An 11,450-nucleotide genomic window follows, 5' to 3' on the forward strand; every position below is an offset into this window, starting at 1 on the left:
GTCTAAAGTTCAGCTTTCTCAATCAACTACTTTTTTTTTATGAATGTAAAAGTTATATTCTACAAACATAGTTTTTATTTTTTTTATATTTTATAACGTAAGATTGTGTTCGATATATTTTTTTATTTCGAATTTAAAGTGTTATGTGATATCCAAATGTTAAGTTGAAGACTTTATCATCTTACACCAACCTATTCTAATTAAAATTTGTCATAAAGTGTAGATATTAAATTTAAAAACTAACCCAACCAACCATGTTCTAATAAAGGGACCAATTACTACAACTTTCATTTGACAGTACCAGTAGTTCCAAACTTAGTAAGAAATAAGCTAATGAATGAATGTATAACTGAATACTAATGAATAGCACTTACTACCAAAGACAAAACTCCACATTTCTCAATTTCTCACATCATCTAACATTTAAGACACTTCTCAATAATATTTTCTTTTTCTTGTTCTGTTTTCACATGTGAAGTATAAAAGTACTATATTGTTTTCAACTTTTTAAAAATAGAAGTAGAAAATAAAATAAAAAATGTTTTTGTTTTCCTATATATATATATATAATTAATTACAGCTTTAATTAATTACAGCTTCATGGAAACATTCATTTTTATATTTATTTAATCTTTTTTTATAAAATATTTATTGAATTTAGCATGCGTGTTAATATTAAAAATAGAGTATATAATATTAAAAGTAATAGCTAAAATATTACAGATATCTGTGTCATCCTATCTCAGTAAGTTGTTTTAACAAGTAATATATATATATATATATATATATATATATATATATATATATAACACAGACACACATCTAAACATAACTGGTGCGTGCTCCAAGAAAAACATCCATAAGAATATTCAGGGTTTAGGGTCCTGGCACATAAGTTTATTTAAGGTTAAACATTATATAGTACCGGTACAAACCAAACCTTGGTCGCGCCCCACATAGCAAAGATTACATTTTAGAGGCCTTCTATATAGTTCACCCCTGTGTTCTTCAACCAAACATTTCCTTGGATAAACTGTTTTACTGTGAACTTGTTGGCTTCTGCTGTAGTTATGGTCTTATGGTAACCAGGCCAGTTCACTCTTTTGCTGGTTCCAGCACCTGCTCCACTGTTCATGTACTCTGCATAATACAAAGTTTGCAAAAAGTCCTTACTCTTGTCATCCCACTCTGCCCATCCTGCTGGGTCAATATGGTTCTCTATTGTCGACTGCATCACAACAGTTCTGGAGTACTTCTTCCATGGTCGACCCAGATAAGTTTTGATGGAACCCGCAACAGGCTTGAGATCTGAGCTGGGTGTTATGTTACATTGTTGAATTGAAGTTCCTGTGTTTTGGTTTGGATCTTCTCTTCCTTGAGCCGTCACCATGTTTTTTTGGTTACTCATGGGCTTTCGGGCCACCAAGTAGCACTTTTGGAAGACGACGGCGGCGTTTCCGAAAATGAAGTCAACGGTGCCGGTGATAAAAGAGTCTCTGTAGAACTGCCTGTTGGTGTGTGCGTAGAGAGTGTCTTGATAGGCATCTACGCGACAACGGTTTATGACGGATTGGTCGGCACCTACTCGAAGAGCCACTGCTTGGTGCTTCTGTGGGCCTGCAGTGTTCTGGAACCATATGTCTTGACCTATAAATCCATCCCCCACAGCAGCTGCAAACCCATGTTCCTAGTTAGTTTCAGTTTTTCAAAATTTATCACTACTCTCACAACTCACAACCAATTCCACATAGGAAAATAGTAGCTTAATGCAAAAAAGAACAAAGTTTGGTAAAAACATTGTAGTAAGCAGAAGAATGATATTTGGAGTATTATTCTACTAAACTATTATCCACGTTTGATTTTAAATCTCGTCAAAGTACCATAATTCATTTTGGGTTGATTTTTTAATATCGGGTTAGTTTTTGAATTTGAAGTCGTTTTTTAACTATAGTGTTAGTTGTGACAGGGTATGGTTATCTATGTCTCTTTTGTTTTTCTTTTGTTTTGTAACAAGTTTGTATCATCCTAAACTTTACCACATGTATTATATCTTTTATTTGGTGATAAAAAAAGCAGAAGAATGAGAAAAAGAGAGAGAGGGAGAGATCCATACCCACAGTTGCAGTCTGAAATGTGCCCGTTCCGTCAATATAATTCAAGCTGCCGGTAATTACAGTTAGATCCTTACCATCTCCAACGAGCATCACGTTCTTCTTCTTCTTACCAATTTCAACATTCTCTTTATATGTTCCTTTTTTCACGTAAATAACATACCTTGTCTTACTGTTATCAGGTGCAGATGCCACAGCCTCAGCCACAGTCTTGAATTTCCCACTTCCATCCTTTGCCACCACAACGTTGGCATTGATGTCCCCAACACTGGACTCCAAAAGCCTCCTATCCTTGCTGCTCAACCAAGAGGGAAACTCCCCATTCAGTGGCTCATCGATTGGTTCAACCCTCGGGGGCAAAACAGTCACAAACATGGCCAGAGCGGTTCTTGCTCTGGATATCAAGTCCTCAAGTTCAGCCTCCATAAGGGCTCGAGCTGTCCCCTCTAACCCATCCAAACAAGTTGCATGGTTAGTGAGCACGCTACTTAGCCATGTGTGTGCATCTTGCTGTGACTCAGTGGTTTGGTTTGTTAGAGTTAGCATTGAGTCCAAAACTCTGTCGATGGATAAATCCATCAGCTCCACACAGTCGTTCAAAGCTGCTTCCTCCTTGGGACTGTTAACCCTAAGTTTGATGGAACTAGCTGTGTTCATGGCTCTCTGAATGTGTGAGGTGGATTTCAATAAGAAAGAGTGGAACAAATTGAAGCTGTGGTCTTTTGTTGTGGTGAAGATGGGACCTTGAACCACTTCTGAGAGGTGTGCTAAGCATGATGGGTTATCAAGTGCATGATGACAGAGATGTTGAGGAGAGGATTGGTTAAGGAAGGAACTGGGTTTGATGAAATAAGAAGCAGCAAAGACTGAGGAGCATATGAGAGCAGCCAAAGAGAAGATTAAACAGATAGTTTTGGTAGCAGAATTTCTTGGCCTCTCTAGCAGAGATTCTTGGATAGCCATACTTGTAAGTGTTACTAGTGCCTTGTTTTAGCCATGCATCATTGCCCTTATATATAGGCCAAAACACTTCTGTAGATAACATATCATAAATGTTTTTTTTTATAAATAAAACACCCTAAACATAATTTTTTTAATTTTAAAAATTATTTTATCATTTTGTTTATATTTTCATGAGATTTTTTTTTTATAAATATTAATATTTTATTGGATGTAAGTGAAATTGGGTGTAAAAATATCATCACCCATAACATATACCTGCTTCTAGATTTAGAATATTTTCATCATTTCATAACAAAAAAAATTGAAATTTATTTTTTAATAATTATATTACTTTTAAAAATGAGCTATTAAATGATGGGTGAAATGTCAAAATATTATTTTTATTATTAGAGTGTAAAGATATTAATCCAAAATAAGATAATAATCTTATGACACTTTGTTAGAGTCAACACTGATTAGTAATCCTATAGACATGTAACTTCAATAATTCACCGTTTTCTTCCCCTTTGTACTTTGTACTTTGTGGATGTCACTACTCAAGAGACATGTGGCTTCAATAATTCACCATTTTCTTCTCCTTTATATGTTGTGGATCCCACCATATATTCTTTCTGTAAACCGTGTGTTGCACGTGATTTTATTTAAAAATATAATATATTTCTTATATAAATTTGATTTCACAAAATTTAAAATAATAACAAATAATATGTATAATATATATAAAAGTTTATTATTATATAACTTTGAAATTATATTTGAAATATAATTTTAAACCTAAAGTCGTACATTCTATATACTCTTTTCAAATAAAAAATCCTATACTCAAAATCTTTTTATATATACTTAAAGAATGGGTGAAAGTGTTCATACTACATTTGAGAAAACTTTTAGCTTGTGATAACATAAGATAATGTTATAAAAATGTGAGGAGAGCCTCTTTTCACATCTTATCATACGCTTCGACGTGTGGTTTGGATTAAATTTTCAAATTTAATTTTTATTATTTTACTTGTCTTTTGTCGGTAGAACGTGAAGAGCAACGACAAGTTCATGTCCCATTTGTGACATGTCCAAATGTATATAGAAACGTGGAGAGAGAAGAGAACATGTTATTTTTCACATTTTTACGACACCAATTCAATTGTGTGTAGAAGTAAGAAAAATTCCACGTACTAAATATTAGAGCATTCTCATATTATATATTCTGATATTATATATTCTCATATTATATAAGTGCGTGCAAACTTCATCCCATGAGTCGATTTTATGAGGTTGAGTTAGGCTTAAAGTCCACTTTGTAATATGGTATTAGGAGTCATTTTGAACATATCCTAACTAGTGTTTGGGTTGGATCTATCGTGTCACCCGCTATCGGACCACTATTGGACCATCCATAATATATAGTCTCACGCACGAGTTGACAAGTGCAAACCTCACCCTATGAGCCGATTTTATGGGGTTGAGTTAGACTTAAAGTTTACTTTGTAATCAAATTCTCTTCATTTTATCATTAAATTAAGTTATTATCCATATTTTTTCATGTGATTTTCATCAAAATTCTACCGATTTAAACTACAAGTATAATTAAATTTTAAGTTAACTTTAGTTTTGGATGTATTATGTTGTTTCATTCAGTTCAATTGAGCCTTAGACTAAATATCTTTGTTTAAGATACCTTAAAAATATATTAATTAATTAAAATAATAATATAAAACACATAAACGGCTAAAAGAAAATAATAAAGACAAGTGATGTAAGGAACGTATTTTATGGTTCCATTTATTTATTTTTTATTGCTGATAAAAATAAGTATTTTAGCTGAAAATAAATTAATAATTAAACTTAAAAATATCATATAAGTATTAAATTTGAGCAATGCGATTCATATAATATATTAAAATGAAAAGTCACTTTTATTAACTAATAAAATTTTATTTTTTTTGGAAATAATATATTTTAAATTTATTAACGTAGCCAGAACTAAAATATATTTAAACAAATTTCTCTAAGTAAGTCTGTTTGGGAAAAATCAAAAAATGAAATGAAATTTAAATTTTTGTATAGATAAACTAAAAATAAGAATTTAGATAAGTTATATAAAAGAGCTGTTATATATTAATTTTTAGTTATATATTATTTATATATACCTATAAAAGAGTTTATCCAAATATATTCTAAATATTCCATCATAATAATGTTAGTGCATTCGTTGTGTCCTTAGAACTAAAATAAAATAACCTTTTTTATATTATTTATTTTAAAAATAAATATCAGTATTGTGTTATTAATTTATTATTTATTATTAGTATTAATGGTTTATTTTTATGTTATTATTATAAAAAAAAATAGCAACATATTGCATTTAAGGTTTTCACCAATTCAAAATGTTGTCCGTTGTTCACAATAAATGTAATAATGTATTGAAATTTTAAAATGTACGAGATGATAAGCATAGTATATATATATATCATAATTAATTAAAAATCATAGTATTTTAATCTAAAATATTAAAAGTACATTTTAATTTTTAATAATATAATATTATAATCTCCAAATTATAATACATATGCAGATCATGTATGCCAAATCATATATCGATAACGTATCACACTTGTTACATAAACATAACTTTCAAGTCTTGGACAAACAAAGTCATATAAAGCCTAATACCATATATTTTTAATTTTTAAAATAATATTTAATTTAATTGATGTAATAATTATTTATTTTTTAATCAACCGTGACACCACAAAATAAACTCCTTAAGTTTAAACTTTTATATTTATATTTTTTCAGTTATTAAAAACATTTTGCAACCTACAAAATATGACGTTAAAAGTTATTCTTTTGTTTGAAAGCATATTTTTAAATTGCGTAAATAAAAGTAATAAAAAAGGAAAAAAGGTATAAAATATTATAATATTTACGATGTGTTTACATCAAGTCAAATACTATTAATTACGTCGAGAAAAGGAAATTTTTTTCTCTTTCACATGCAGAAATACACTAAGAAAGACACGTAAAATTCGGTGATAACAAATAAATGCTCCTCTGAAATACGAGATGACCATTTTTTTCTTTATTTTTTAAATTATTTTTAAAGATAAAAATATATTTGTAAACTTATATTTTTAATATTTTTAATATTTTAATTTTTTTTTATATTTATCACACTACTTATAAAATTCAATTATTTTTTTTTCACAAATTCAAAATACATATTTTATTCCAAATAATCTAACTATTTTTCAATTTCCTTTCAAATCATTTAAAATTTACTTCTCCCGACACTCACATATTTTTGTTTCTAATATGTATTTTTTTTTAAATAATAAAACTTATCATTATCAATAATTAATAATGGCAGCAAACAAGAAAAATTATTAAATAAAAATTAATTTTAGAGATTAATTTTTTTAAATTTTTATTATTGTTAAATAATTTTTAATTTGATATGTAATTAATTACAAATATTTTTCTATCAAATTTAAAATATAGATTATTGATAATTAAAACCTTGATAATTAGTTAGATATCAATTTAAAAACTGTTTTTTTATATTTAAAATGATTTATAATTTAATTAATATAACAATTAATTATTTTTTTCTATAAAATTAAATTTTTTTTAATACAAGAAAGCATGATGGACAGTGGAGTACCATAATTTCAATCCAAGTAAATTGTCTTTACCCACTTATACATGTCTAAAGTTCAGCATCTTTTGCACTATTGAGTGTAAAGAAATAGACTCAAGAAATTACCATAAATTGTAAAATCATTACAAGATTGAAGTGAATCAACTATTTTTTTTAATGAATGTGAAAAAAGTTATATTCTACATACAAACATGATTTTAATTTTTTATATATTTTATAACGTAAGATTGTGTTTGATATATTTTTTTATTTCACATTTAAAGTGTCATGTGATATCCAAATATTAAGTTGAAGCCTTTATCATCCTACATAAACCTATTATAATTAAAATTTGTCATAAAGTGTAGATATTAAATTTAAAAACTAACCCAACCAACCATGTTCTAATAAAGGGACCAATTACCACACCTTTCATTTGACAGTACCAGTAGTTCCAAACTTAGCAAGAAAGAAACTAATGAATAAATGTATAACTGAATACTGAATAGCACTTACTACCAAAACACAAAACTCCACATTTCTCAATTTCTCACATCGTCTAACATTTAAGACACTTCTCAATAATATTTTCTTTTTCTTTTTCTTTTTCTGTTTTCACATGTGAAGTATAAAAGTACTATTGTTTTTCAATTTTTTAAAAATAGAAGTAGAAAATAAAAAACAATTGTTTTGTTTTCCTACATATATATATATATATAATTAATTAATAGATGGAAAGGTAGTTTTAATTAATTACAGCTTCATGGAAACAATAATTTTTATATTTATTTGATTTTCTTATAAATATTTATCGAATCTTCTTTATAAGACTGAATTTATTATATTTTATTTCTTCTTCTTTCTTTTGTAAGGTGGAGTTGTATTATTTTTACCTTTTAATTATATTTTCTTATTTTTAACCCTTTTATTATATAACATATTGATAGTAACCTTTTAATAAGGGTTGTAAACTTGAAGTGTTCCCTTTAAATTAAAATATTTTTTTACATTTAATTTTAAATTTATGTTTTATTATATATATTTATTTTTAAACTGATTACATCAATAGAGTTGTATACAGCTCGGGTTATGAAATTATGATTTTCAATAATAATATCCAGGACTTAGGGTCCTGACATAAGTTTATTTTACGTTAAACATTATATAGTACCAATACAAAAGCGCAAACCTTAGTCGTGCCCCAACATAGCAAAGATTGCATTTTAGAGGCCTTCCGTGTAGTTGACCCCGGTGTTTTTCAACCAAACATTTCCTTGGATGAGCTGTGTTACTGTGAACTTTGAGGCTTCTGTTGCAGTTATGCTCTTATGGTAACCAGGCCAGTTCACTCTCTTGCTGCTTCCAGCACCTGCTCCACTGTTATTGTACTCTGCATAATACAATGTTTGCAAAAAGTCCTTACTCTTTTCATCCCACTCTGCCCATCCTGTTGGGTAAATATGGTTCTCTATTGTCGACTGCATCACCACAGTTCTGGAGTACTTCTTCCATGGTCGACCCAGATAAGTTTTGATGGAACCCACAACAGGCTTAAGATCTGAGCTGGGTGTTAGGTTACATTGTTGAATTGAAGTTCCTGTGTTTTGGTTTGGATCTTCTCTTCCTTGAGCCGTCACCATGTTTTTTTGGTTACTCATGGGCTTTCGGGCAACCAAGTTGCACTTTTGGAAGACGACGGCGGCGTTTCCAAAAATGAAGTCAACGGTGCCGGTGATGAAAGAGTCTCTGTAGAACTGCCTGTTGGAGTGTGCGTAGAGTGTGTCTTGGAAGGCATCTATGCGACAACGGTTTATGACGGATTTGTCGGCGCCTACGCGCAGAGCCACTGCTTGTTGCTTCTGTGGGCCTGCAGTGTTCTGGAACCATATGTCTTGACCTATAAATCCATCCCCCACAGCAGCTGCAAACCCATATTACTACTTAGTTTCAGTTTTTCAAAATTTATCATTACTCTCACAACTCACAACCAATTCTACATAGGACAATAATAGTTTAATGCAAAAAATAATAAAGTTTGGTAAAACATTGCAGTAGTAAGCAGAAGAATGAGAAAAAAGAGAGAAAGAAATGGAAGAGATCCATACCCACAGTTGCAGTCTGAAATGTGCCCGTTCCGTCAACATAATTCAAGCTGCCGGTAATTACAGTTAGATCCTTACCATCTCCAACGAGCATCACGTTCTTCTTTGTCTGACAAATTTCAACATTCTCTTTATATGTTCCTTTTTTCACGTAAATAACATACCTTGTCTTACTGTTTACAGGTGCAGATTTCACAGCCTCAGCCACAGTCTTAAACTTGCCGCTTCCATCCTTGGCCACCACAACGTTGGCGTTGATGTCCCCAACACTGGACTCCAAAAGCCTCCTATCCTTGCTTCTCAACCACGAGGGAAACTCCCCATTCAGTGGCTCATCAACGATTGGTTCAACCCTCGGGGGCAAAACAGTAACAAACATAGCCAGAGTTGTTCTTGCTCTGGATATCAAGTCCTCGAGTTCAGCCTCCATAAGTGCTCGAGCTGTCCCCTCTAACCCATCCAAACAAGTTGCATGGTTAGTGAGCACGCTACTTAGCCATGTGTGTGCATCTTGCTGTGACTCAGTGGTTTGGTTTGTTAGAGTTAGCATTGAGTCCAAAACTCTGTCGATGGATAAATCCATCAGCTCCACGCAGTCGTTCAAAGCTGCTTCCTCCTTGGGACTGTTAACCCTAAGTTTGATGGAACTAGCTGTGTTCATGGCTCTCTGAATGTGTGAGGTGGATTTCAATAAGAAAGAGTGGAACAAATTGAAGCTGTGGTCTTTTGTTGTGGTGAAGATGGGACCTTGAACCACTTCTGAGAGATGTGCTAAGCATGATGGGTTATCAAGTGCATGATGACAGAGATGTTGAGGAGAGGATTGGTTAAGGAAGGAACTGGGTTTGATGAAATAAGAAGCAGCAAAGAGTGATGAGCATATGACAGCAGCTACAGAGAAGATTAAACAGATAGTTTTGGTAGCAGAATTTCTTGGCCTCTCTAGCAGAGATTCTTGGATAGCCATACTTGTAAGTGTTACTAGTGCCTTGTTTTGGCCATGCATCGTTGCCCTTATATATAGGCCAAAACAACACTTCTTTAGATAACATATACGTGCTTCTAAATTGATTATGTAATTTTTATAAGAGCTTAAAATGATAGTTTTACAACTTCAGCACACAAGATTCTAAAATAAATATATATAATAAATAGTAAATTTGTAATTAATTGATATAAAAAAATATTAAACTAATAGTATTAGGAGTTGTATTACCTTCTTTCAAATATAAACATTTTAAAACTTAAAATAATAATATTTTATTTATAAATTTTTATTTTAACTTAAAACTTTAATAGCTATTATTATAATGGTTAAAACTCTTAAGTCCGTTAAAGATATATGTAGATAAGAGATTAAAGCATTTCAAAGGATTTCAAAATATATAAGGGAGTCTAAATCTTACTTCATAACTCAGTTTTATGAAATTGAGTTATGTTTCAAATTTATTTCTTAATATGGTATATTTATTAATCTGATTATATTTTGACATTCTATACATTTTTATATTTATTGTTTTATTTTCTTTATATATATATATATATATATTTAATAATTATATTAATTTTAAAAATGAGTTATTAAATGATGGGTGAAATGTCAAAATATTATTTTTATTATTAAAGTGTAAAGATATTAATTACAAATAAGATAATAATCTTATCACACTTTGTTAGAGTCAACATTGATTACTACTCCTGTGTATAGACATATATTTTGACATGTAACTTCAATAATTCGCGATTTTATTCCCCTTTGTATTTTGTGGATGTTACTCGTGACATGTGGTTATGAAGTTCGAACACTTCTCTTAAATGGTGTCTAATTCAAAAAATATTTGTTAGATTTCTGACAATTCTAGTAGGGTCTAACACAATTTTAAAAAGGAAAAATACATTAATTTTCTAAAAATTCAAATTTTATTGTATAAATTGTCATTATGATTATAAAAATAAGAATCAAATTCTTGTGAACCAGTCATGAAAAACATCTTTCTGCTCTAAAAAAAAAAATCTGAAACATATTTGTGTACATAAATCTTTATTGTCAATTTATATAATTATATAATATATAGAACCGTGTCTCCGTGTCCTACATTTTAGAGTTTACGTATCTCCGTGTCCGTGTCCGTATCGTATAAGTGTTTGTGTTACACTACAAGAAAAACAACATTTAGCTGCAAAGAAAAGTGACGGCCCACTTGTGGACACTAAATAGTGTCAGCTTAACCTTCACAATTAAAGAAAAAAATAATAATAATAAAATTGAAGGTTTGGCTGACGCTATGCCTACTTAAATTTGAAGGCTTAACCTACACTATCTCTACACTATCTTATTTTAAATTTTTGAAGGTTTAGCCCCGCTATAACTTTAAAATTAAATTTAAATTGAAAGTCAAAATACCCAACCATGGTTTCATTTTTGGGGGCTTAAACTCATTCAAAAGCTTAAGCATTTGAGCAACTTAGTAGTGGAGCATTTGAGCAACTTAGTAGTGGAGCATTTGAGCAACTTAGTAGTGGAGCATTTGGAACGTGATTGAGCAGTGGAGCATTTGAGCATTTGGTATGTGATTGAACGTGACCGTGAACGTGACCGTGAACGTGATTGAGCAGTGGATCGTGAGCATTTGAGCG

General features: G+C 30.5%; 2 protein-coding genes across 2 annotated transcripts; both read right to left on the reverse strand.

Moving 5' to 3' along the window:
• Positions 1-823: 823 nt before the first annotated feature.
• LOC137810409 (pectinesterase) lies at positions 824-3,116 on the reverse strand. Its single transcript, XM_068611649.2, has 2 exons — positions 2,114-3,116; positions 824-1,671 (listed from the first exon to the last, which is right to left on the reverse strand). The coding sequence occupies exons 1-2, from the start codon at positions 3,072-3,074 to the stop codon at positions 974-976; spliced, it is 1,659 nt and encodes a 552-aa protein (XP_068467750.1). The 5' UTR covers positions 3,075-3,116; the 3' UTR covers positions 824-973.
• Positions 3,117-7,875: 4,759 nt separating this feature from the next.
• Positions 7,876-9,800, reverse strand: LOC137810410 (pectinesterase). The gene is made up of 2 exons (XM_068611650.2): positions 8,817-9,800; positions 7,876-8,632 (listed from the first exon to the last, which is right to left on the reverse strand). Exons 1-2 carry the CDS (start codon positions 9,778-9,780, stop codon positions 7,935-7,937), a joined length of 1,662 nt encoding a protein of 553 aa, XP_068467751.2. The 5' UTR covers positions 9,781-9,800; the 3' UTR covers positions 7,876-7,934.
• Positions 9,801-11,450: the final 1,650 nt, after the last annotated feature.

The sequence above is a fragment of the Phaseolus vulgaris genome, chromosome 2, assembly GCF_051622355.1.
Source record: "Phaseolus vulgaris cultivar YP4 chromosome 2, ASM5162235v1, whole genome shotgun sequence".
NCBI classification, from domain to species: Eukaryota; Viridiplantae; Streptophyta; class Magnoliopsida; order Fabales; family Fabaceae; genus Phaseolus; species Phaseolus vulgaris.